Genomic DNA, 26,864 nt, shown 5'->3' with positions numbered 1-26,864 from the left:
CCTCCTCCTCCTCCTTTTCCCCCGCCCCCACCGGGGAGCAGGCTCGGGGCCGAGCCGGGCACCCAGAGCCGCCGCCCGCCCGGCGCGCCCTCGCCCGCGGGCCCCCTGAGTGCGGGGCGGCGGCGCCGGGGCGCCCGGGCCGGCTGCCCACGACGCCAAGTTCAGGAGTTGCACTAGTTCGCGGGGCGGCCATGGAGCAGGAGCTGGGGTCGGAGCCGGCGGCCGAGTCGGCGCTGGAGAAGAACGTGGCCGAGCTGACCGTCATGGACGTGTACGACATCGCGTCGCTCGTGGGCCACGAGTTCGAGCGGGTCGTGGACCAGCACGGCTGCGAGGCCATCGCGCGCCTCATGCCCAAGGTCGTGCGCGTCCTGGAGATCCTGGAGGTGCTGGTCAGCCGCCACCACGTCGCGCCCGAGCTGGACGAGCTGCGCCTTGAGCTGGACCGCTTGCGCTTGGAGCGGATGGACCGCATCGAGAAGGAGCGCAAACATCAGAAGGTGGGCGGCGGCCTCAGTCTGGCCCCTCCGAGCAGTGGGGCCGCTGGGACGCGATGGTTCTGCGGCGCTGGGCTCCCTCCCCGGGGTCGTGCATCTGTGCTGAAACAGAGAGCACACTGGAGGGGAGCACTCGGAAAGAGAGAGGGAGGGAGGCTAACCCCCTGGGGCCCACTTTTGCCCAGCAGGGGCACCTGGCACCTACCTAGAGCCAGGGGATCAGAGTCCCCATTCCATTTTCACCTTTCAGTAGCTTTGTGACCTTGGGTAAGCCACCTGATCTCTCTTGTGTGCTGTGACCTCACCTGTCAGTGTTGGCGTTGTAGGACCACCTCAACTTACAAGAATTAGGGGGGTGATGCAGGTGAGGGGCTTAGCTGTTCCCCAGCAGTGATGTGAGCCGTTGCTCTCCAGCCTCCCCCAGGAGAAGTGGCACCTGCCTTTTTCTTATCCCTTCCCGGAGCAGGCCAGCTCCAGGGGAAATGGGGCTAGTGTCTACTCCCCACCTGCTTGCACTTGGGGAAAAGCGGTGTTTGGGACAGCTTTGCCCTGGCAGGGGAGTTTGAATCACAGCCTTCCCACTGGGCGCCGAGACCGGACAAGCACGAGGTGTCTAGGGAAAGGAAGTGGGAGATCGGCGGTTTCCTGCCTTGACCTCAGCCGGGAAGCTCCCGGCCAACCCTTCAGGCTGAGCGTGGAAGGAAGCACCTTTCCCGGGGACCGGGGAGCCCACGCGGGCTCTGCAGATGCAGCGGCCCCAGCCTCCCTGGCCGGCCAATAGCTGTCGTGGACTTGCATGGCTTCCTATGTGTTCAAGGAGGTGGGCCACAGCTAGGTCTGCAGCCTGCACCGCAGCTGGCTCCTGGGTGGCTGAGGGGCTCCACATGGCTCCCTCGTCCACAGGTCCCATGGCCCAGGTCACATCAGAGCTGGAGCATGACTCGCTCCTCCACCTCTGTCTGCCAGCGGTCTCTGGGACTGGTTTGGGTTTGCTTTGCAACCGAACCACTCACAGGCTGTACTGTCTCCACCGTGGGCCAAGCCCCTTGATTACCTTCGCTGTGCAATGGAACAGGCCCTGCCGGGGAGGATTGTGGTGAGCTGTCACCGAGGTACCAGACATGAAGCCACGGGCGCCGGGGTCAGAGCCTGCCCGGAGCTCGGCCTCCTCAGTGGCCACCACTATTTTTAGCCTGGGAAGCCTTGTGGGGCCGGCTCACTGCCTGGTCGTGGGGCCTCCTCCCCTGATGCCCTCCTGCCGCCCGCAGCACATCACGAGGCCTGAAGGCCATAGGTGCCTTGCCAGCTGCACTTGTTGCTGCTGGAACCCTCTCAGCTGGGACGCAGGCCATGCATGTCAGAGTCTGCTGGCTGGTTAATAGTAAGGACCAAACTCTCCCAGGCCCCTTGCCTCCCCTTCTGGGCATCCATGCAGCTGCCTGGCTCCCGTCCTTTGCCCTGCCCACGAGTGTGACCCCAGAAAAGGGTACCCCACCGGCCCTACGGACCCCTGGACTAGGTCTGCTCTGTTCTGTAGGTCCCTGGGCCCCAGCACAGGCTGCGACCCCACTAATGGGCATGGCCTGCTGCATGTCCTCCTCTGTGTTGGAGGCAATGCAAAGAAAGGCAGAGCCGAGGCCTGCTGTCGGGCAGCCAGGGCAGGGAGTGTGGGGTGGGAATAAGAAGGATGATGGGAGAACCCAGAGTCTGCAGTCCCATGGCAGTGTAGATGGAGGCTCAGGTGACACCCACAGCCTGGGATCTTTGTCGGTTCAACACACTTGTTTACCATGTCCACTTACTCTGCAGGGCACAGCCATGGGCACTGGAGTGACCACATGGTTGAGATCCTAACCTTCTTTTTTGGGCAGAGTCATTTGAAAGAAATATAATGTGGCTCATCTGGTCAGGAAAAAAAAACAAGAGGAGAGAGAGAGAGAGATCTTATATCCACTGGTTCACTCCCCAGATGTCTACACTGGCAGGAGCTGAGCCAGTCTGAAGCCAGGAGCCCAGGGTTTCTTTGGGGCTTCGCACAAAGGTAGAGATCCAAATGGTCTCAGAATTAGCAGGGAGCTGTATTGGAAGTAGAGCAGCTGGAACTTGAACGAGTGCCTGCCTAGGACGCTGGTGTCCACAGGCGGTGGCTTTCCCCGCTGAGCCACAGCACCAGCGCCCAGTTTTGCCCAGCTTTCAGATGTCTTATGAGACCCAGGGTACTCAGGCTTTTTTCCTACGTGCCATCGCTGTGAATAGCAACGACACCTTTCGCCTTGCTTTCCCCGTCTCCGTCCCGGAAGCTGAGCATCCCGCGCCATTTCAGCCGGATGAGCCGCAGCCACTCGCACGATGGTGATGTTCTAGCGTGAGCAAAGAGGTTTAAATATACATATTTGCTCGTGACAAATAGAATTAACACTGTATGGGAGCAATTTAGAAAATTCGGGGCTAGAAAAGGAAAAGCTATTTCAGTGCAAAAATGTTTTGAGAGGGCAGCATTGTAGTCCCCCGACTTAAGCCACTGCCTGCGATAGCAGTAGGTTCGAGTCCTGGCTGCTCCATTTCCCATCTAGCTTCTTGCCAAGTTGCCTGGGAAAGCAGCAGAGGTTGGCCCTGGTGCTTGGGCCTCTGCCACCCATGAGGGTGCCCTGGAGGAAGAGCCTGGCTCTGCCACTCTCTCTTTCAAATAATTAAAAAATATTTGTATCTGTGCTGTTTTCTCATAACCTGCATTTTCATGGACTTCTTGAAGATCCTGGTCAAACGAGGAGATGCCCGTTTTATTATTATTAATATTAAATTTTTTGGGCCCGGCGCAGTGGCGCAAGTGGTTAAGGTCCTCGCCTTGCACGCCCGGGATCCCATATGGGCGCCGGTTCTAATCCCGGCAGCCCCACTTCCCTTCCAGCTCCCTGCCTGTGGCCTGGGAAAGCAGTCGAGGACGGCCCAAAGCTTTGGGACCCTGCACTCGCGTGGGAGACCCGGAAGAGGCTCCTGGCTTCGGATTGGCCTAGCATCAGCCGTTGCGCTCACTTGGGGAGTGAATCATCGGACGGAAGATCTTCCTCTCTGTCTCTCCTCTCCGTATATCTGCCTTTCCAATGAAAAAATAATAATAATAAAAAAATACATAATATAAATAAGTAATATTTGTGAACAAAGTGACATTTAAAAATATATATATATTAATTTTTTTGAGAAGCAGAGAGAGAGAGCTCTAATTCCTGAATGAGAAAGTGTTCTGGATAGAAGCCAGGGCAGGTGTAAGCCAGGGTGAGTGCCCAGGTCCCGGGCTGGGTTGGACGTGGTGGAGGGGCCAGTGCAGGAGTGCGGGACCTTGCAGGTTGAGGCAAGGGAAGTGGCCAGCCGGGGCTGATTGCTTGGGCAAGGACTTCGGCTGCATGTGACAGGTCACTCTCCCTGCAGTCACCTTAAGACAGGAACCAGAGAGAAGCAACGAGAACTGCGGCCTCAGGTCTGAAGCTCCCACTGGGCAGGGGGAACTCAGGAGTGTGTGAAGGGGAGAGGACGGTGTAGGGCAGATGCACATGGAGACGCAGGGCCTGGGGCTGAAGGGGTCCCCCATGACTAGTCTTGAGCCAAGTCAGAGTGGCTCCTTGCCTGCAGGGGACACTAAAGAGGGGCCTGGACTCTGTGTGCACGCCTAGCTCCATGCCTTCCCTCCTTCCCTCCTTCCCTCCTTCCCTCTTGGAAGTCTGCAGTGTGCATGGCATCTTCACTAACTGTGCTGCTTCCAGACCACGGTATCTGGAACTCTGGCCCACCTGCCTCCCGCCCACGAGGGGATGTCATGCAGGAAGTGGCTGGCACAGTGGCTCAATAGGCTAATCTTCCACCTCCAAGCACCAAGATCCCACATGGGTGCTGGCTTGTGTCCTGGCGGCTCCACTTCCCATCCAGCTCCCTGCTTGTGCTGTAGGAAAGCAGTCAAAGATGGCCCAAAGCTTGGGACCACTGCACCCATGTAGGAGACCCAGAAGAAGCTCCTGGCACCTGGCTTCGGATTGGTGGCCATTGTGGCCATTTGGGGACTGAGACAGCAGATGAAAGATCCTCTCTCTCTGTCTCTCCTCTCTGTAAATTTGCCTTTCGAAAAAAAAAAATCTTAAAAAAATGCGGAATAGTCTGGACACAAACCAGTGCCCATATGGGGTGTTACAGGTGGAGGAATAGACCGTCATCCCATGAATTTCTTTTTTAAAAAGTTTGTTTACTTGTTTATTTGAAAGAGTGATGAAGAGATTCAATAGGGGAGGAGAGGAAGGGTGAGGGAGCAAGTTTCATCTGCTGGTTCACTTCCCAGATGCCTCTCCACCTGCAGGGACCCAAAAAGTGAGTTTCCCAGATTAGCAGGGAGCCTGGTAGGAAGTGGGGCAGCTAGGATTTGCAGTGAGATGCGAGAATCCCAGGCAGTGGTTCAGCATGCCGCGCCACCATGCCTGACCCCCACCAGGACCCCACTTGTAAGGACCCTGTGCTGACCTGACCCACCCAGGTAATCCAAGATCACCCCTGCCCCCAACCCTTAGCCTAAGCACAGCTGTAGAATAGCAAGCAGATTGTCAGGCTCTGGGGGATGGGGGCGCGGTGTCTGAGGCCGCCATGGCCCTGCCTCTGCTGATGGCAGGGGCTGAGCCCCGGCATAGAGCAGCAGCTGGAGGAAACCATCTGCCCCCATACCACATGTGCGTGCAGCAAGGGCCCCTTGTCCCAGCCCCACGCCTGCCCGCCAGCGGAACCGCTACACACACACGCTCAGTGACAACCCTCTGTCCCCAGTGCTGCTTCCTGGCGGAGGAGGTGGGATTTAAGGGGTTAGCTGGAAGATGGAAAGAGGTAAAGCTGCCTTGTCCGGCCACCTGCCGACTCGCGAGAGCTGTGGAGGCGGCATGGAGAGGAGTGATGTGCCAGGTCCCCAGCAGGATACGGTGCCTTCCATGTAGTGACCGTTTGACTGCTACCACCCCCCAGGGAGATCCTGCACCCTCCTCCTCCTCCTCTCCAGGCACCCACCTTCCCAGGGAGCCCCATCAGCCCACAGGCAGCACTGAGTGGCCTCTGGCTGGGGTCCTGGGCCGGCAGCAGCAACAGCCATGTGGTGGTTTGTGGGTTCGTGATAGACCCCGGCTGCTGGGAGAGCTTCCTGGGGATTGTCACATACTGTGAAGTTGACCTCCTGAAAGTCTACAGTTCGATGCTCTCTAGCCTATTTGTAGGGCAACGATGGAAGGTTCCTTTACTCCAGAAGAGAAGTCACCCCTCACCTCCCCGGGGCTCCGGCCCTGCACGGCCACCGTCTGTAGATTTGCCTGTTCAAGACAGCCTGTGTCTATAGGATCATGTGACCCAGGATCTTGTGCTTCAGGCCTTTCTGCTGGGCATGTATGCACGTGTGTATGCATACATGTACATATCTGTACATATAATTATGTATTTCTGTTGGAAAGGCAGATTAACAGAGAGAAGGAAAGAAAGATCTTCCACCCACTGGCTCACTCCCCAAGTGGCTGCAGCAGCCAGAGCTGAATCAATCCAAAATCAGGAGCCAGGAGCCCCCTCTGGGTCTCCCATGTGGGTGCAGGATCCCAAGACTTTGGTCCACCCTCACTGCCTTCCCATGCCATAAGCAGAGAGCTGAGTGGACACAAGCCAGCTCTCACACAAGATCCTGGCTCATGTAAGGCAAGGACTTAGCCAGCAAGCCATCATTCTGGGCCTCCAGCTCCCTTCTAATGCGCCTGGGAGAGCAGCCGAGGATGGCCCAAGTCCTTGGAGTCCTGTATCATTCGGGAGGCCCTAAGAAGCTCTTTGGCTGCTGCCTTTGGCTTGACCCAGCCCTGGCACCTCTAACCATTTGGGAAGGGAACCAGCAGGTGGACAATCTTTCTGCTTGTCCCTCCCTGTGTAACTCTGCCTTTACAATAATAAAGCCACCATTTAAAAAGAGAACGGCAGATTTATTGGAAAGGTAGAGCAACAGAGAGGTAGAGAATTCTTCTGTCTACTGTTCAGCCAGCTTTTGGCTGCGCTAGCCAGGATTGGGCGAGGCCAAAGCCCGGAGCCCAGAGTTTCATCTGGGTCTCCACGGGGGTGCTGGGCCCAATACCATTGCTGCCTCTCAGGCACCTTAGCAGGAAGCGAGATAGGAAGCAAACCAGCTGCGACTCAAACCTGTGCTCGGTAAGAGATGCCCTCGTCACAGGCAGTGGCTTAACATGCTGGGCCTGCCCCACCACGATGCTGGTGAATGCTGCGACACTGTCAGCAGTTGGCACCTTTTACAGCTGAGTAGTGTTCTCTTGGCATGAACGCATACTTGCACGATTGACGGGCAGTCGGGCTGCTTCTGCCTTTGGCTGCCCTGGATCAGGCGTTTTCACGTCCACCTGCGGACATTCCTTGCGCCACACAGCCCAATTGCAGCCTCCACTCACTGGGTTACCCTGGATGCCCCCAGGAGACATGTGTTACCCTGGCCAGCCCCAGGCTCTGAGCAGCTTTTGCTCTGCTGGGGCGAGAGGTCTGTGTGCAGAGAGTCGGGGCCAGAGCGCCCCAGAGATGGCTGGGAACAAGAATGGGGAGCCCGCAGTCTGGGGCTGCTGGCCTGTCCTTGGACATCAGGGTGATTGAGCAGAAAGCACTGTCCCAGCTTCTTGCGCTCACTCAGCCAGGTGTTTGTGGCGTCAGTGCAGGTGCCTGCCCAGCAGAACTGCCTTCTTGTCACTCCAGCAGCACTGTGTGGGTCACAGGTGGTCCGGGCTGGTGCCCTTGGGGAAGGTGAGAGCGGGCAGGGACGGCCACTGCTCCGGCGGGCTGTGACCCCTGCTGCTCCTGTCCTGGCAGGAGCTGGAGCTGGTGGAGGATGTGTGGCGGGGCGAGGCGCAGGACCTGCTCTCGCAGATCGCCCAGCTGCAGGAAGAGAACAAGCAGCTCATGACCAACCTGTCCCACAAGGACATCAGCTTGTCTGAGGATGAGTTCCAGAAGCACGAAGGTAGGTGGGGGAGAGGTGGACCGTGTGGGGAGGGCTACCTACTACAGCATCTGCTCATGGGGTGTCCCAGAGGGTCTCCTGTATCCCGGGGGAGAGGCCTGGACCCCAGCCGTTGATCTCCGGGTACAGAGGAGGTGGTACCTGGCCTTCCGGTACTGGAGCCCTCTCCTGGGATGTCTCGAGTCAAGCTGTGTGATGAAAATGCTTGAACCCGACACCTGCCTGCTGAGGGACTCTGACCAAGGGCCTTGATGTTTGTGTGACGCCCGTGTTGCCCCCCGACACGTTAAAATGGGGGTTATAGCAAATCCCCTCGTGAGGTTATACTGAGGGTCCAGTGAGTTCATGGGTGTAGATGGCTTTGAATCCTGTCCAGTTCATGGAAGACATGCTGCAGGCATTGCTGGTGCTGCTCCGAGCTGCTGTCACTGTGTCGGCCTCCTCATTGGACAGTTGGGAAGGCATTGCCCAGGCGGGGCGGCCAGTCCATGGCCTGTGGAGCCTCCAAGGGGCATCTGCTGAGGTCAGGCCCCTGCGGGAAGGCCTCTGACTCTTTTGGACCCTCACTTGGGGTTGGAGGAAGCGTGTGTTGAGGCTGAGGAGCAGGCGGAGGTATCGCCCAGCCCCAGGGAACAGGCCGCCATGCTATTCCAGACAGCAGTGGACACTGTCCCTCAGTCCCTCTGTGTGTCCTGTGGCATTGATGGAGCCTCTGCCTGGGGCCCCCTCGAGACTGTGCTGTGTTGGAGACTGGGAGGCGTGACACACACCACTCGGGCCAGGGCTGGGCGGAGGAGCGGGGCACTCAGCCCCACAACTAAAGACAAGAAGCAAAGTTGGGGGCCTAGCACGATGGCTGTACTGGCTAATCCACTGCCTGCAAGTGCTGGGATCCCATTTGGACACCAGTTCATGTCGTGGCTGCTCCATTTCCCATCCAGCTCCCTGCCTGTGACCCGGGAAAGCAGTCGAGGAGTCCGAGGCCTTGGGACCCTGCAGTTGTGTGGGAGACTGAAGAAGCTCCTGGCTCCTGGCCTTTGTGGCCATTTGGGGAGTGAAGCAGCAAATGGGGAGTCTTTCCCTGTCTCTCCATCTCTCTCTAAACCTGCATTTCCAAAAAGAAAAATCTCAAAAAAAAAAAAAAAAAAAAAGACGGGGGGAAAGTAGAAACTACAATTAGGCAGTAGATCAGGATGAGAAATATTAAAGTCAGTTATAGGGCCTGGCGGAATAGCCTAGTGGCTAAAGTCCTCGCCTTGAACATGCTGAAATCCCATATGGCGCCAGTTCTAATCCTGGCAGCTCCACTTCCCATCCAGCTCCCTGCTTGTGGCCTGGGAAAGCAGTCAAAGACGGCCCAAAGCCTTGTGACCCTGCACCCACGTAAGAGATCCGGAAGAAGCTCCTGGCTCTTAGCTTCGAATTGGCTGAGCTCCAGCCATTGTGGCCACGTGAGGAGTGAATCATCAGATGGAAGATCTTCCTCTCTGTCTCTCTTTCTCTCTATATATCTGCCTTTCCAATAAAAATAAATAAATCTTTTTTAAAAAGTCACTTATATGAGAGGTTACATTAGATGTAAATGAAGTTGATGCTATAGTTAAGACAAGGCTGGATTTAAGGAGCCCAACTATGTGTTGTTTGTAAGAGATGCCTGTGATAAGAGTTGAAATCAAAAGATCAGAAAGAGTTACACAATGCAGATGTTGGTGTAAAGATGTGAATGGGAGAAAAAGAGAATTTAAGGCGAAAGCATTAGCGCTAGTTTCCTTTGTGTCTGTTTTAACATTTATTTGCTTTATTTAAATGGTAGATTATATATGTCCCAAAGCCTTGGGACCTAGAAGAGTCTCCTGGCTCCTGGCTTCGGATCGGCTCAGTTTTGGCCGTTGCAGCCACTTGGGGAGTGAATCACTGGACAGAAGATCTTCCTCTCTGTCTCCTCCTCTCTGTATATCTGACTTTGCAATACAAATAAATAAATCTTTAAAAAAAAAATTTATCCAAGAATCTACATGGAGTTTAGTGTCCCTTGATTTTTATTTTATTTTATTTTATTTGGGATTACCCCCCACCCAAACTCCCACTCCCTCCGTGGATTTTTTTTTAAAGATTTATTTATTTTTATTGGAAAGGCAGATATACAGAGAGAAGGTGAGACAGAGAGGAAGATCTTCCATCTGATGGTTCACTTCCCAAGTGGCCATAACGGCTGGAGCTGAACCCATCTGAAGCAAGGAGCCAGGAGCTTCTTCCGGGTCTCCCACGCGGGTGCTGGGTCCCAAGGCTTTGGGCCGTCCTCGACTGCTTTCCCAGGCCACAAGCAGGGAGCTGGATGGGAAGCAGGGTCGCTGGGATTAGAACCGGTGCCCATATGGGATCCCGGTGCGTTCAAGACGAGGACTTTAGGCATTATGCTATCATGCCAGGCCTGGATTTTTTTTTTTTTTTTTACTTAATTATTTATCTTTCAGAGTGTCAGTCTTCATATAGATATGTTCTTTTTTCTCCTAAATTTTAATTTATTTTGAAGGTAGAGAGACAGATTGTCCCCACTTAGTGCTTTACTCTCCGAGTGCTGGTAACAGGCAGGGCAGGCCAGGCTGAACCAGGAGCCGGGAGCTCATTCAGGCTTTCCTGTGCGAATGGCAGGGATCTGAGCCCTCGAGTGAGCCACCAGCCACCTCTGCCTCCCAGGGTGCACCTGAGCTGCCAGCCGGAGCTGGAAGAGGCTGTGACACAGGACGCAGCACCACAGCCGCCGTGCAAATGCCCACCCCGGGCCCTCTCTCCCGAAGGACAGATAGGACAGATAGATTGCTTGGGCTGCAGAAGGCGGGACCTGGGGGCCCCGGCTGCTGGAGTCTCACTGTGCACCTTGGTCGGGCTGTGTCCGATCCTGTATGGCCGTTCCCTCAGCTGGAACCCACGGGCATTGCTGTGGGGGCCGGGGCAGCCAGTTGGCACGTGGAAAGCTCTGGGTTGTGCTGCTTTGTTAGCGATGCTATGAGCACCGTGTGTGCCACACTCTCAGCCGTCTCCTGTATCTTCAGAGCCGTGCCCAGTACAGCTCTAGAACATTGTTCCCATAGCTTTGAGGTGTGAGCCACCATCGCCACAGCACCCCAGCCATAACTCCCAGGCATGTTGGATTAGCCCGCTTGGAATGCAGCCACCTGAGATATGGCTTCCTGTCCGTGGCTGCATGGGTCAGGTTCACCCACTTACCCCCTGGAGGATGTCAGGGCTTCCACACTTCGGTGGCCAGCAATGGTGTGGACACGCAGCTGTGTGTCCTGCTGTATGGGGCACAGCCTACGAGGACTGTGGCGAGCGTAAGGAGGAACCTGCCACCTTTTGTCTGACATTCCTGCAGGGCACACAGGCCCTGGGGGTGCCCCAGTGACAGCCTAGAGCACTGAGCTGTGTCATGGTGGCTGTGTGTCTGCTGCGTTGGTTGTGCAGTGTCCCTCTAGCTGGCTCCATGGTCACCGGGCTGTCACTTGCAGCCCCCATGGGTGCGACTCAGATGTGCTCACATGACGCCCAGTAGTACAGATCCGGCTCCGGCAGGGTCAGCCTGGAAGACACTGGGTGCCTCTGCTCCACCAGCCCCCGCCCGAGCACGGCAGCCAGCACATGCCAGGCGTGCCTTCAGGGTTATTTTTATTCTGCATGGGGAGCCACGGGAACACAGGACAGACGCTCCTCCCGGCTACTCATGGGACAAATCCTGGGCAGATGGGTCTCTGAGAGATGATGGGACCTGTGACCCCCAGTTCATGGGTGACCATGAGCCGAGACTGGGCAGAAGCAGGGGCAAAAGGAGGGTCTGAGGGTTCCTGTGAGCTGGCACAGAGTGGCTCTTTCGGCCTCAAGTCCCTGCGTAACCTCCACCTCGGGTGCTTTCCTGCCCAGCCAGGGAGCTAGACTCTCCTAGGTGGCGCCTACCAGCAATGGCACATGGAAGGGACCCGGGCGTGGTGCAGTGGGCTAAGCCACCTGCTACAAGGCCGGCCTCTCTACGGGCACTGGTTCCCAACTAACACTCCTGGGAATAGTGGCTCCTACTCATGAAAGACCGGGCCATCTGAGGAGAAAGCCAGCAAATGGAAGATCTTTTTGTCTTTCTGTCCCTGTAACTCTCTCAGATAAATAAATCTTTTAAAAATTTTTCTTTTTTTAAAGATTTATTTATTTTTATTACAAAGTCAGATATACAGAGAGTAGGAGATATAGAGAGGAAGATCTTCCATCCGATGATTTACTCCCCAAGTGACCGCAACAACCGGTGCTGTGCCAATCCAAAGCCAGGAGCCAGGAACTTCGTCCAGGTCTCCCTTGCGGGTACAGGGTCCCAAGGCTTTGGGCCATCCTCAACTGCTTTCCCAGGCCACAAGCAGGGAGCTGGGGCTCCAGGTGGGCATTGGCCAGGAGCACTGGGCAGGGGAGGGGCGAGGCTGAGGAAGTGCTGGATGGCCCGAGCAGGGAAGGCAGTGGAGCCACACTGCCTGTGCCCGCCACCCCCAGGCATGTCGGAGCGTGAACGGCAGGTGATGAAGAAGCTGAAGGAGGTGGTGGACAAGCAACGGGACGAGATCCGTGCCAAGGACCGGGAGCTCGGCCTGAAAAACGAGGATGTGGAGGCCGTGAGTGACCGGCCCTGCCCCAGGTCCACCCTACGGCAGGCAGCGACCAACAAGGGCCTGGACCCCTGCTCCTGGGGTCACTGCTCTGGACTCCACAGGGCAGGTCCTGCCCATGGCTTAGTGGGCCCAGCCATGCCCGGTTTTGTTGGAAGGGTGGGAGGAAATGGCAATGCTCAATGACCCAGCTCTGCCAACACCTAAGGGTGGTCCCAGGGAGCTGGAGCTGGGACCCGGGTCTCCTGTAGCCACCCCTCTGAGCAGACTGAGAGTGGTCCAGGCTCCTTCTGTTGAGAAATTGTCACTGTGTATTCATCCTTATACTTACCTATTGCCTGCCCAAGTGCCCATCTCTGGGGTCATCAGAGTTATAAAAACTGTGACCAGATGTCAGACACACCTGCAGCTGGCTGGCCCTAAGCAGTGCCCTACCCCAGCTGCCGTCCAAGATATCCCCACGCAATGGTCTCCCTCCTCTCTCTAGCTGCAGCAGCAGCAGACCCGGCTGATGAAGATTAACCACGACCTGCGGCACCGCGTCACGGTGGTGGAGGCTCAGGGCAAAGCCCTCATCGAGCAGAAGGTGGAGCTGGAGGCAGACCTGCAGACCAAGGAGCAGGAGATGGGCAGCCTGCGGGCCGAGCTGGGGCGGCTGCGGGAGAGGCTGCAGGGTGAGCGTGGCCAGGACCAGAAGGAGGAACCCGAGGTAAGCCTGGGGGAGCGAGACCGTGGGCCAGGCTGGCACTGGGAGGCCCAGAGAAAAGAAGCTACTGGCCCGAGGACACAGCGGGGCTGGCTCTGGAACCCAAGACCCCCAGCAGTGAGGCCCAGGGTGCACAGCTCAGTGAGCGATGGCAGCTGGCACCTGCCACTGATGCCTGCCTGCAGGGTTGCTGAGTGTGCGTGGGTGTGTGCGGGGACTCAGAGGGCGAGCTGGTCATCATGTGGCCCCCGATGGTACCACATGACACTCTGTGCCCCAGCAGTTCTGCCCACAGAGGCTGTACACGGCATCCACCTCATCTCCCAGACACATGCCCAGGGCGGCACTGCGCCCCGCAGGCCTCGGTGGGAGTGTCACTTGTCCACCAGGATGAACAGGATGGGGGAGGCGGGGAGGCTGGCCTCCGTGACTGCCCGGCGGGATGGGAATGTTCTGGATTTAGACAGCAGCGACGCCGTTCTCATGGCTCTGAGTGGGCCAAAGCTCACAGAACTTGATACTTGGAAAGGGAGGTTTTTATGGATCCAAATTTATAAGAGAAGCAGTTGGTGCCAGAGGAGAGGCACGGAGGCAAGAGTCCATTGCTGTAGGAGGAGCCGTGGGGAGAAGCCATCTCCAGGCTCTGGAGCCACGTAGCAGGACTCAGGGCCCCCCAGGACCCTCTGTGCCTGCACTCCTCGTCCCTAACATAGGAGTTGTAATGACACTCACCCTGACGAGCTGTTAGAACAAGTGAGTCAGTTGCTCTGCTCACTCATAGTCCATGGCCAGCCACACAGCATGAGCTGAGCTGGGGCCCGACGCCTGGGCTGGACCCATCAGCCAGAGCGGGCTGCATCACAGTGCAGGTTTCAGTCCTTGGATTACAGGGTCCAGCCGCCTCACCGTCACCTACTGTGCAGCCCCTTCCAAGATGTGACCTGCATGCCACACAGCCCTGCTGCTCCAGGCACACGGTGGTGTGATTCCTGACACTTCACCACAATGCACAGTCACCACCGTCTTCTAGAATGTTCCCTCCACCCTAAAACCCTGCAGCCCCTACACACTGGCAGGCAGTGAGTCTGGCCCCTGGAAGCACGGCTCTACTTTCTCCGTGAATAGCCCTGTTGGGGATGCTGCCGTACGTGTGAACCCATAGTGTGCGGGGTGACCAGCTGCCTGCCCGTAGTAGGTCTTTGGCTTTGTCCTCAGGCCCCTGCTGGGGCCAAGGTCTTGCCTGGCTTCCACAGACCTGAGCACTGCCGCAGTGCCTTAGAGAAGGCTGAAGGTCCTCCCTAGGACCACTCCCACGTATGTGGGCGTCAGTGCAGGGGTGAGAGGCTGCTTGGGACCCCTGCACCCCATATCCTACCCCTGGCCCTGCTTTCACTCAGCTTTCTGTGTGTGCCCTGGGAGGCAGCAGTTGCTGGCGCAAGAAGTTGGGTCCTGGCCACCCATAAAGGCAACCCAGCCTGACCCAGCAGCCCTAGCTGTTGTGCGAGGGGCAGTAGGGCACCTTGGTGACTGGGGCAGCCGGGACCACTCCCAAGGCAGGGGCTTCTCCCTCAAGCTGTGTCCAAAAGGCCTCCAGAGGGACAAGAGAACACCCCGTCCCCCGGGGCCCTTGGGGAGTAAGCCGAGAAGGGCCGCTGTGTGCAGGCCAGTTGACGGCCATCGCGGTAGCAGCTTTCTCACCTCCAGGTCTGGCCAGCCATAGCCGTCCATTCCCAGAAAAAAGAACTCGGATTTGGAGGAGGCCTGTCGGGGGTGTTTGGAGGAGGCCTGTGGGGGTGTGCTGAGTCGGTGGGGGAGGTCCCTCAGCCCCACCTCCAGGCTCTGGGAACCCCACTGGTGAATAGCAGGACCTGAGCTGCCAGGTGTCAGGTTTGGGGTCAGAAGGAGGAGTGTCCCAGGGTCGGGTAACAGCCCCTAACGTGGGCCAGGGCCGCTGCAAAGCGCATGGGCCCTGCAGGGCCCAACCTTCCAGATTTGTTTCTGGCTTTTCAGTGTCCCAGCTGCACCTCAGTGCACTTATTTATCTGAGGGTAGAGTGTTCATCCATGTACTTACTCCCCAAACATCCACAATGGCTGGCTTGCATCAGGGCGAAGTCAGGAGGCTTTCCCATGTGGGGCGCAGAGGCCCCACCCCTGGAGCCTTCCCGCTGCCGCCCAGGGTCTGCGTCCTAGGGAGCGGGAGTCAGGAAGAAAGTCTTAACTGCCAATCCAAAAAAAAAAACCCCAAACTCAGTTTCACTCTGAAGTCTCCTTGGCAACCAGCTCAGCAGCTTAGAACACAGAGAAGAGGACTAATGGTATGTGATGGGGAGTGCCCGAGGCTGGTCTCTGGGGTCCAGTTTGCAGCCTCTTGTCTGTCCAGGTGCTTCTAGTGGCAGCCACCTGCTGCCCAGCTGTCCAGACCCCACACAACAAGCTTCCCACACTCAGCTTGTCAACCACTGCTCCTGCAGCCTGCTCCCACCCCCCACCCGTATGGTGCCCAGGTTGGAGTGCAGCAATTGGCAAGGCTTGGAATCACTGCATAGCAAACCCAGGCAGTGAGCACTGTGGAGTGCCTGCCGCATACCGGTTACTTCTAAGTGTGGTCTTGTGCAGGCGGCTCTGGAAAGGCGGCTGGACCAGAAACCACACCGTGGAAACGCTGTGCACAGACTCCTGGAATATCTCACGAGGCCTCTTAGGCCTCTTGCGCCATAATCTCCTCTGGCCCATGGAGGGGAAGCCGGACCTGGGACTCTGCCCAGATGGTTTGGGGGAGCAACAGACATGGGCCAGATTTCAGCTTCTTGCTGTGTGAGTCCCTTCCCAACTGCCCGCTGTTCCGTGGGGACTCCAGTGCTGAGGCTGGACACGCCCGGACCTGCCCTCCCAAATCAGGACCTCTGTCACCTGATCGACCTCGTGGGCGGTGTCTCCTTTCGAGTGCTCTCTCCCAGGAACATCCTGTCCTGGCTCTGCCAGCCTCCGGCTTTTGCGTCACCCTCCAGGCTGCAGCCCCCCACTCCCCTGACTGCTGTGGTTTTGGCTTTCTGGGGTGGGGTGCAGAGAGGGGCCAGAGGGTGTCATCCCATCTCCCACCGCTGACTCCAGAGCTTCCCCCTGGTGCCTTGGCCTCTGTCCACTCCGTGTGACCGTGTGTGAGTAGCTCGGGATTGGGGCACCTGTAGGCAGGGGCTGTGGAACCAGCACATGGGAGCCCGCTTCTTCTCAAGTAAATACACACAGACCTGCTACGTCACTCAGCAGCTCATTTCTGGGAGTGTCAGCGCACTGACAGCTGTGCAAATACCAGTGCCGGAAGTTTCTCAGCCCCTCAGTGACAGCTGCAAGGTGGGAAGACACAGGTGGCTGTCCCTGAAGAAAGGGGGTTATCCTGAACGTGGTCATGTACACTGGAACGGGGGTGAGGGTATCCTGAGTGTGGCCATGCACAGGGGGGTGGGAGTATCCTGAGCGTAGCTGTGTACACAGGGGCAGGGGCCAGGGATATCCTGAGTGTGGCCATGTACACTGGGGGTGGGGGTATCCTGGGCGTGGCCGTGCACGCAAGGGTGAGGGATACAGGTATCCCAAGTGTGGCCATGTACATGGGGGTGCGGGTGTCCCAGGAATGATGGGACAAGAGGAGTGCAGAGTGACTGGCTGCTGGGTGCAGGGTCTCCCTTTGGGAGAGCTACTCTAGAACCACAGAGGTGGTATCTACACAACCCTGTGAAACATGCTAACTTAGATCAGTGACCTTTGCACTGTTGTGGGTTTTGTGTCCATAGTGGGTTTTTTTTTTTTTTCTTTAAGAAGGCTTCTTTGTTGGAAGAAAGTGGGAGGAGGGTCTGGGTCGGTCTGACTGGTCAGGCGACTTTGCATGGCTGACCAGAAGGAGATGCCTGGGTGTGCTTGGGGACATGGCCAGGCGGAGCCAACAGCCAGGGGAATGACATGTTGTCACAGGTAGGCAGCAGTGCTGCCCACCTTGGCCAGGTTAGCCGTTGTCATAGGACGGGGAGGAGAGACAGGCAGTGGCATCAGGCACAACTTCCTGCTCCTGGAATGGCTGTTCCCATGTGTAAAAAAGCGCTGAGTCAGTGGGGTGGCGTGGGATGCGCATTGTGAGCAGGTGGCCGTGGCTTCCGTCCCCCGGGAAGCTGCACGGGGCTGCCCACGAGTGCTGGAAATAGCGCCCTGGGCAAGCTGCTCGCCCGCGGAGGGTGGGAGCACAGGCAGGCTCAGGAAGCGAGTGGGAGCTGGGGTGACTGCAGCGTTTCAACAGCCTCATCTGTGCCTCCTGCAGGCAGAGCCCAGCGGGGAGGACTGTGTCTCTGACGCTGAGAAGGCGGCCATGGACCTCAAGGACCCCAACCGGCCCCGGTTCACGCTGCAGGAACTGCGGGACGTGCTGCACGAGCGGAATGAGCTCAAGTCCAAGGTGTTCTTGCTGCAGGAGGAGCTGGCCTACTACAAGAGGTAAGCTCCTCGCCTTTGTGTACCAGCTCCTCCCAGCAGCCAGGCATTTCGGAGAGACCCCGCCTCCCCTGCGTGTGGCCTTTGAGACTCTAGAGCCCAGTGCCATTTCGTAACTCACATCTTCGCAGCTGCAAGAAGATGTGTACCCTACCCCACCTCAAGATTGCAGCAGGACATTGAGGCCAAGCACAGCAGCACATTGGCACTCTGTCAGCAAGGATGCAAATATTCACACTCGATGGGATCAGTGCCAATGTGAACATCCTCACGATGGCCCGGGACAGGCGCAGCCATCCTGTGCTCCGCCTGGCCAGCATCACCACCTCACACGTCAACTCTCACACATACCCAGCCCCCTCCACCCCAGGGCCTTGGCACACACTGTGACGCTGCCAGAAGATGGACCCTCAGAGCTGCCCCTGGCAGAGCCCTGGTTGTCAGGGGCTGCCTCACATGTCCCCTCCTCCTTCACCCTCCCCTAAAGAAGCTCCCTGTCCCAGTTACATATGTCACGTGACACTTTTCCTACTCACTGGGGCAGTTGTTTTGCCATCTGTTGTCACAGCACGCAGTAAGCGGCTGGACAGCAGTGTGCATGGCTGGGTCGCCTACACCCAGCACAAGACCGATGGGGAAAGCCAAGGTGCACAACCGATGGGGAAAGCCGGAAGAGGGACAGGTGCTCCACGGACAAGGTGTTCCCTGCCCCGGCAGCGACAAGCAAAGGCGAGGAGGATGCTGTACCTCATGTGTGCCTGGCACATGTCGGTCTGATCAACTGGGTGCTGGGGAGTTCAGAGATAGGAGACATCACTTGTGGCTTGGAGACGGGGTGCAGATGGGAGGGCTTCTGGAGGAGGCAGGCCTTCCTTAGAGGTGGGGGTGGCACGCCGGCAGGCATGGGGACGTCTGGTTGGGGGGCACTTGACAATAGGCGGTAGAACTAGGAGGGTGCCTAGTCGAGGAGGCACTTTGTAAAGTCGGGAAGTGGGGTCATGTTTGACTGCAGTGGGAGATGCAGCTCTTTCCTGAAACTGCTCCCACTTGACTGCTGGGTCTAATGGACACGGCACCTGTGTCCTCGCCTCCAGGATCGCTTGCCCGTGGTGAGTGGCCAACGCTCCAGCTGGCAGACTTGTGGGGGCTGAGGTTCTGGGAACCTTGTCCTGGGCCCCCAGTCTCATTCCCTGTTTGGACCTGCTCAGATTATGCCCTTCTGGAATGTGGCAGCTCTCCCAGAATTCTTGACAGTTCTTGTACCTAATACCTCTCAATTCTTTCCAGTGAAGAAATGGAAGAGGAGAACCGGATACCTCCGCCTCCACCCGCTGCCCACCTGAGGCTGTCCCCCCAGCCGGAGTCGGGGATCAAGCGGCTGTAAGTGCTAAGCCTCCCGTGCGTGGGGCTGCTTTGCCCGCAGCTGGCGTCCTCGTTTCCTCGCAGGCACCTGTTCCCGGGGCCAGTCCTGTCCCCAGCCTCAGCCGCTGGGAGGAGCTTCATCCGGGCCCTGCCCGGGCTCACAAGGCGTCCGGGTGCTGCCTTCCTCCTCAGGGCTCTGGGCAGGGTGGGGTGAGCCGGGGACTTGTGGCTGATGCTCAGCAGCTTGCCGAGCATGTAGTGGGCTGGCTTCTGAGGGCAGTGAACAAGGCTGGAAGACAGGGAGATCCCCTGGTCCCAGCTCTGGGAGGTCAGGAGTGGCCCTGGCTCCATTCCATCTGTGTGTTTCTGTGATGACTCATCCCTCCACCAAGTGATGAGTGGTGCATGATCCATGCAGAGTCGACCCTGGCTGCTGGGGGACCCAGTGCTTGTCCTCAGCTAGCCTGTAGGTCCCTTAGCGAGTCTCTGCATGGGTGTATCCTTGTGAAACTGGAATGTGAGTGGGCACAGCATTCCCCCATGCAGGGCTTCTGTGGGACCCCCATCCAGGGGCCTGACTCCTGCAGCCACCATGGCCCTCGCAGGGGACACCATAGCAGGAAGCTGTAATTGCAGGGGGAGCACTGATAGGGGTGCCTTGGGAGGCGATGCTTATCTGTGGGTATGGATCTTAAAGATTTATCTATTTGAAAGGGAGAGTTATAGAGAAAGAAGGAGAGAGAGATCTTCCATTTGCTGGCTCATCCCAAAAGACCACAATGTCCAGGGCTGGAGCCGGGAGCCTGGAACACCATCCAGGTTCCCACGTGGCTGGCACATTAACAGGAGCATGACTGGAAGTGGAGCAGCTGGGACAGCATAGGGGGCGCTGGCATCAGAGGGGGCAGCCTCACCCACTGCATGAACCACAGTGCCAGCCTGGAAGCTGCATTCTAAGCTCTTCCAAGGCCAGCGTCCTGCTGCCTCTGTTGTCTTCTTAACTCCCTCGCCGGGCATCCTGGCTCTGCACTCACTGCAGCAGAGAGCACACTCCTGCCCCCCGAGTCACAGCACAGGCTTTGTGGGAGCAGTGGCACTGGCAGGTGTTGGGGAAAGGGATGAAGGCTGTGCCTCGGGCTGGGAGCTCACTCCTGGGGAACCCATGCGGGCTGGCAGCTGGGCATCCTCCTCATAGAAGATGGTGCCATGTCTGGGTTCTCGCCATGTCTGGGTTCTCAGCCCGCAGCCCAGATGAGGAGCGGGTGGGTGAGCATGTGGCTTTCCTCCTGGCTTCTGGCCAGCTTCAGGCGCTGAAGGGGACATGCTCCCAGCTGGAGATAGAGAAAGCTCCTTCCTGGAGGGGACAACCCCCCCGAGTCCCAGCTCTGAGTAACTGGGAAAGAGGAATTTGGCGAAGTCTCTAAAGTGTTTCAGCATGCCCCAGCTCCGGCTCAGCTAGGGCCAGGCCGCTGTTCCCTCACCTACCCGCATTCTCCTCTCAGGAAAGCAGCGGCCAGCAGCTCTTCCTTCTTAAGAGTTTATTTTTTCTTCATCCACTTGAAAGGCAAAGCAAGAGAGGGGGATGACGTGAGGAGTGAGAGTTCCCATTTGCTACTTCAAGCTCCCAATGCCCGCACCAGCCAGGACTGGCCGGGCTCAACCGAGAGTCTGGACATGCCCCAGGTGTCCTGCGCGGGCGCATGAGCCGCCGCTGCTGCCCCGAGGCGCGTTGGCAGGCATGGGTTGGAGGTGCAGTGGTCAGGGCTGAAGCACCACAGCGCTGGCCCCCAGGTTCCGGTCCAGACTTCCTGTTCCCAAGAGTGAAATCTGCTTGGCTTTGCCTGGCCACATGACTGCACCTAAGCCAAGCACAGGACAGCACAGTGATCATCCATTGTCTCATTCCCATCCCTGAAGCTAGAGCAGCTTTTTTTCCCACCTGATTTATTTATCTTCACTTGAAAGGCAGAATCACACAGTGAAAGAGACTCTTCGGGGTCTGGGCAGGGGAGGCAGCTACACTCAGTAGCTGGAGCCAGGCTGGTCTGAAGCTGGGAGCTTCTTCCAGGTCTCCTATGTGGATGCAGGGGCCCAAATACTTGGACCATCTTCCACTGCTTTTCCAAGTGCATTAGAAGGGAGCTGGATCAGAAGTCGGGACTTGAATTGGTGCCCATGTGTGATGCTGGCACCATAAGTAGAGGATTAATGTGCTACACCACAGCACTGGCACCTTGCAGTAGCTTTAACTCCATTTGGGTCATGTGGACTGATGTCGGTTTGAAAGACGGGTCCCTGTACAAGGCCAGAGAGCCAGGGAGAGGCGCAGATGGCTTCCAGAGCTGCACCAGGCAGAGGAAGCCCCATCTCGAGTCTGAAGAATCGTTTAGAAGAAGCTGCTCAGTAACAGATGAGGCTGGCATGGTTTACACACTGAGCCCCCAGCTCATCCCACCTGTGAGTCGGGGAGCAGCATGTGGGTGGGCTGCTCTGACACCTACACTTTCTTGGAGAAGCTTCTGGAATTTTCTGACTTTGGAGCTTTGTGTTCCAGCCCCCTTTTTCTAAGTAAGTAATGAAGAGTTAGTTGGCTTTTGCAACTGTCAAGTGGCCAAAGTTATCAAAATCAACCAGCAGTTCTACCCACACCTGAATTTCTAGAAAGACTGTGGGTGTGTGTCGCTTTCTGGATTGTTCCCTCAAGGGCTCTGCGGCCCCTTTTTAGAGACCTTCCCCACTCCAAGTTGTTCTCGGGCTCTTGGCCTGGCAGAGGAAGCAGCGAGGTCTGAGACCAGCACCTCTCACCCAGCAGAGGCAGGTGGCAGCTCCGGCCTCCTAGGGCACGACTGGAGAGCACAGTGGCACAAAAGGCTTTTGAGCAGCACAGGCAGGACACTGGCCATCTGTGTGCACCACAGCTGTTAGTCAGGAGCCCGGGGCCAGGAAGGGATTCTTAGATGGTTCGTGGCCCCTCTCCCCCGGCAGCCCAGCCTCGTGCCCTTGCCATCCCCACCCTCTGTGGGCGCTGGAAGGGGCTTCCAGAGTGTAGAGCACTTGAACTAAAAGACACGTCACCCTGTCCAAACCCTAGAATTGGGACAGACATCCTCATTTCTCAGAGAAAGTGAGGCCTAGAGTGAAGCCTCCTCACTTGGCTTACACGGCTCTGCCAGGAACCCTGAGGTCGGGGTGACCCTGGTGTCCCCGTCCCTGGCTGAGAGCTGGCTGCCCAAGGCCCCAAGTCACAGGTGCCGATTCCATGTTTCTGGGCTGAACCCCACAAGGACACGGGAAACTGCTGCTCCTGCTGCTGCTGAGCAAACAGCGTGCCTGCAAGATACTCTGAGAACAGCGTGTGCCTGAGCAGCTGCTGCCCGAGGATGGCACGTTGGAGCCCCTGGTGACCTCAGCCTCAGCCCCGCCAATGCTGGCACCAGCGCCCCCCTCTGGTGTGGCTCACTCCACAGGACAGCAAGGGCAGCAGTGACAGGACGCCAGGCTCAGGGCAGGAAGCCAGTGCTACCAGCAGCACACTCCGTCCCTGTCCTCCTCCCCGACCCTGGCCACCCCACCTCCCTGCCACCCTCTTTGCCTGTCTGTGGTCGTCTAAAATGCCACCTGAGACTGGCTGTGTAGGGTGGAACCCGTTCCTTCTGCACACCCCCCTCTCCCCAGTGTCGCCTGAGAGCCCACTCAGTGGTTCTGATGCACCCAATGCTGCAGCAGGGAGCCACTCCAGCACCCGGAGACAGGTGCCTCAGGCCCACCCCAGCCAGTCTGCAGGAACTTCACCTCTCAGTGTGGCAGTGACCTGGCCATGGGGTCACGTCCATCTCTCCTGCCCAGCCAAGGGGCAGCTGAGCTGTCGGCATCAGCCCCAATTCCTGCAGGGGGACCAGGAAGTGGTCCTGAGACCACCCAGGCGCTCACTGGCCACAACAGGCCCCACACAAGGATGTCACCACATACCCCCATACTCCTCCCTTTCCTACACAGACCCTTGAGGGCCACCCTGTCCACTTGGCAGCTGTCCTATGACCATGCCCTTGGACAGTTCTGATGGAGCACCACAGATGACCGCCACGACCACAGCTGAGGTGAGGTCAGTTGCAAGTGGCAGCTGACTCCATGCCTTCCGAGGACCGTGGGTGACCCTGCTGCGGCCTCTGTCCTGCTGGCTGGCCACCTCTGGTATCCCTCTGCCTCCTCCAGCTCAGGGCTTCAGCCTCAGGTTTCCCCTTTTCTAAAGACACCTATTGTTCAGGATGTATTCACTGGTCTCGTCCATAGGGCCAGGGCCCTGCTCCCCCGTGTGATCACCTGTTGAGAGCCGGGGTCAGGGTCAGGGTCAGGGTCCAGCCGGCCGGCGGTCTATGTGTGCACTGTTTCACGCCTCCCCCGTTTTTCTCTCCTCTGCCTGTACTTCTCGGCCCAGGATCTTTACAGCCATAATGCCCATGGTGGCAGCTGGACTGATAATAGATGACCCCACGCTGCAGCCTGTCCGACGACTGGTCTCCCTTGTAGGCACTGCGTGTGGTTTGAGTTTCGTGTGGGCTGTGCCTGCCGTGTGGCTGCTGCATGGCTGGCCTCTGCGTGTCCTCGCTCTGCCGTGGGTATGGAGTGTGACTGGGGACACGCCACCCCACCCCCTGCACAAGGCTCGGTCACCAATCTTTCTCTCTGTTTCTTCTATTTCTGCTGTAAAACCACCTTGTCCACGGTCCAGTAAAGAAGGTCCTTTCAGTGACGGGTCAGTAACTGGCACCCCGCAGTCCCCGGGTGACACTAACCCTGTGTTTCCATGCCAAGCTTTCTAAACTGCTTCCTCGGGCCAAGTGCCGTGGGTCACCATTTGATCTTATCCAAAAGGGAGTGCAGAGGAGGGCTGAGGTTGTGTTTGATTCCTGCTTGCTGGGAGTGGACGCGGCTCTCCTGCTTAGCTTAGTCAGGGCGGAATGTGACAGGGCCGCGTTGCTGTTGTAGTTTCAGCCAACTCACTGGCCCGACGACTCCTCGGACAGAGCTCATGAGTCACCGAGATCAGAAACTGCCTTTGGTCACTGTACACTCACCTACAGAAATACCTCAACGTGTGCTTGGAAAAAAAGATTGCAAAAAGAGATTGATTTAGTCACTTATTTTTAAGGCAGGACAACAATCAGAGACAGACAGAGACCCTGCATCTGCTGGTTCACTTCCCAAATAGGTGCCACAGCCTGGGCTGTGCCAGGCAGATGCCAGGAACCTAGGACCCCATCCAGGTCTCCCATGTGGGTGCAGGGCCCAAGCACTGGGCCATCCTCTGCTGCCTTCCCAGGCACATGAGTAGGGAGCTGGAGCAGCTGGAACTGAGCTAGCACCCCTAGGAGATGCCGGCCCCCTCCGTGAAGACACGACATATGCATGGATTTCAAAATTTTTTCTACAACAAACTTCTTTTCATTCCATTTTCCACAAACTTGCTGGAGTACCTCCTTGCTGCTGTAAAGAGCCCCTACTTCCCAGGGAGTATCAGGCAGCGCTCGCCTGGTCTCTGCGATGAAACACTTTATCCTAGAGAGACTAACCGCAGGAGCCAGGTGCCAGCAAAGCCGCCCCACCACATGGGCTGCAGCAGAAGCCCATGGGCAGTGGCCCTCACAGCAGCTGGCAGGTGGACAGAGGGAACCCCGAGTCCTTTATGTACTTGGCTTTCTCAGGACTCTCGTGCCTGTTCCTGTGCCCCACAGCCCCCGCAGGAAACACACCATCAGAAACCCAAATTCCAGGGATAAGAGCTTGGAACAGAGAGAAGCCGACAGTGTGGGCAGGCAGCTGACAGTCTATGGAGCTCGCGGGAGGGCTGGGTGCAGTTGGCAGGCCTTCGCTTGGGGTGTCTGCCTGCATGCTCACGGCCTTGCAGCTGTTGGTGCACAGGAGCGCCTGCTGAGCAGCGAGCGAATGTGACACACTCCACACTCAAGCTTCCAGGTTTTATTACCTGTGCACACGCCCCCTCAGTGTTTCTCATCAGAGAACTGTGTGTGCTGGGATTAAATGCCTACAGAGCCCCATGCTGAGCAGTAACCCACGTGAAATCTGGGCTGCTGTGTGACAGCTTCCTGACTGACATTACACATCACAGACACGATGACCTACAGATGACCTACACTGGTAACATGCGCCCACGCAGGTCAGAGGCAGCCTGCGTTTCTCATGGCTTCTGAGTGAGCTTTGTTCAGCTTCAGCAGGCACATTAGAGACCCCAGGGCCTGTTTCCACGGGAAGGCTCCTAGGCAGGGATCGAGGTGGGAAAGGCCTCATCCGTCACAGATACACACCATGTCCTGCTGGGTGACCCCATGATACCACAACTGCAGGACCCCAGGGCCCCACCCAGTAGGTAACTCACAGAAACACACCATGTCCACACTGGGTGACCTCCATGATACCAAGACTGAAAGAGCCCAGGATCGTGCCCAGTAACTGGGCCACATCTGAGAGGCCTCTCACGCCTTAAGTGATCACTCCCTCCCGTGTTGGCTGCTCTGTGCCCCTGCGGTAGCACGAAATGTGCCGCACCTGGCCCAGGCTCGGTCTCACTGTGGCCTCTGCTCTTCCCACAGGTTTAGCTTCTTCTCCCGGGACAAGAAGCGGCCGGCCAACACACAGAGGAACGCGCATATTCACGAGTCCTTCGGCCAGTGGGCCAGCACCCAGCGTGACGACGGTCACACAGAGCAAGGCCAAGAGGCCCTACAGCACCTGTGACTCCAGGTCCCCCGCTGCCCTGGCACCTGCACGTCAGCACGTGCCCCCCTCAAAACTGACCCCTCAGATAAACTGCTTTGGGGACCCACGTTGGGAAACTGACACCAAACTCTCCAGGAATGTTTGTTTCTACCCAGGGCTGTTGCCGTTTATAACAGATGACTCTGACCCTCTAGGATATGTATTTAATAACCCTGTGGACGGAGACCAGACTTTCGCGTTAACTTGGGTAACACAGCTGCTTTAAGCCAAATACATGACTTGCCACTGTAACTGCCATTTGACCTGCTTTGTATAAAGTTCTGCGTGTTGAGGTTTTATTACCACGTGTCATATTTTCCTGGGAGACAGGAAACAGATAGCTTTCTACAACTATGAAGTGGTGGTCGTGGCAGGCCATGTAAAGTATTCAGAGCAGACAGGTGGCACCTCTGGAGCCCAGGACAGGCCATCCTCCCCCTCAAGGCTGGAGACGACGTCACAGGAGCCAGGGGGCACTCCCAGCGGTTCTTGAGCAGTGCTCACCAGGCCAGGCTGCTGCTGAGGGGGACCCTCAGCATCTTGTTTGCTTCCCACGATTGCCATGCCAAGCTCTCAGTCCTCCTCAAAGAAGGCCAGCGTCCCAGAGCATGGGCACTGGGCACGGGGCCCAAGTGGGAGCTGGGCAACTAAATGACTCGGGCTGCAACCTGGGTAAGGCCTGCAGTGACACACGACTTGTGTTTGTAATACAACATCAGAAGCTGGGTGATGAGTCAGGAAGTTTGGGAGGTTTAAGTCCTGGGATAAGAGCCCCACCAGTGTGGCCTCTGCTGATGGCTCCATGACAGATGGTGTTGTGGGAGCCTGTGTGAGGGGGCAGAGCCTGGGAAGGGGCCAACATTGCTTCTAGGAACCCCATGAGAGCTGTGTTAACTGCATCTGAGGGCAGCACCCTCAGAACTGGCATACTGAGAACTGAGCACGTGGCACAGGAACTGGGATGTGTGTAAATCCACCCCATTGAGCTGCCTGCTCTCCACCTGCAGAGCCCACAAGTTGGGAGAGGTGGCACCTCAGGCACGGCTCACAGGGTGAGGGGTGGGGCGTGGCAGTTCTACCAGGGACCATTTCCAAGTCACTGGGAAAATTATCAGACCAGCTGGTGTTGCCATTGAGTGGTCGCAGGCTTGCCTGCCTGTCTGTCGCAATCCTGAGAGTTCACGCTCAGCAGGGACAGAGGCAGTGCAGCCCACTGCCAGGGCAGTGTCCCAGTGCCGGTCAGCCTGGTTGTGGTGAGGCCATGCCCAGCCCTGGGCTAGCCTGGCTGTGGTGAGGAGCCACGTCCCATTGTGGGCCAGCCCAACCATGAGGAGTCATGCCTACAGTGTGCCATCCTGGTCATGTGAGGAGCCATGCCCGCCCATG

At 57.5% G+C, this 26,864-nt stretch overlaps 1 protein-coding gene across 2 annotated transcripts; it reads left to right on the top strand.

Annotated features, from left to right (window-relative positions):
* The first annotated feature begins 68 nt into the window (after positions 1 to 68).
* On the top strand, positions 69 to 25,780 carry RILPL1 (Rab interacting lysosomal protein like 1). 2 transcript variants are annotated; one of them, XM_040986896.1, is made up of 8 exons: positions 69 to 500; positions 7,362 to 7,512; positions 12,043 to 12,161; positions 12,643 to 12,864; positions 17,173 to 17,345; positions 18,630 to 18,722; positions 23,140 to 23,227; positions 25,313 to 25,780. In XM_040986896.1, exons 1-8 carry the CDS (start codon positions 192 to 194, stop codon positions 25,316 to 25,318), a joined length of 1,161 nt encoding a protein of 386 aa, XP_040842830.1. In that variant the 5' UTR covers positions 69 to 191; the 3' UTR covers positions 25,319 to 25,780. The 2 variants fall into 2 exon arrangements, with proteins under 2 accessions (XP_040842830.1, XP_040842829.1); XM_040986895.1 differs by lacking the exon at positions 23,140 to 23,227 and having other exon boundaries at positions 144 to 500.
* Positions 25,781 to 26,864: the final 1,084 nt, after the last annotated feature.

This window comes from Ochotona curzoniae, unplaced genomic scaffold (genome assembly GCF_017591425.1).
Source record: "Ochotona curzoniae isolate NIBS_2020 unplaced genomic scaffold, NIBS_Ocur_1.0 contig_46, whole genome shotgun sequence".
NCBI lineage: Eukaryota > Metazoa > Chordata > Mammalia > Lagomorpha > Ochotonidae > Ochotona > Ochotona curzoniae.
Note: the sequence above shows the minus strand (reverse complement) of the source record. Positions and strands in the feature narration are given on the sequence as shown.

Coding starts and splice junctions, on each gene's coding strand:
- RILPL1 (XM_040986895.1), top strand. CDS start 192: ATGGAGCAGGAGCTGGGGTCGGAGCCGGCGGCCGAGTCGGCGCTGGAG. Junction 501..7,361: donor AGGAGCGCAAACATCAGAAG/GTGGGCGGCGGC, acceptor CTGTCCTGGCAG/GAGCTGGAGCTGGTGGAGGA. Junction 7,513..12,042: donor TGAGTTCCAGAAGCACGAAG/GTAGGTGGGGGA, acceptor CGCCACCCCCAG/GCATGTCGGAGCGTGAACGG.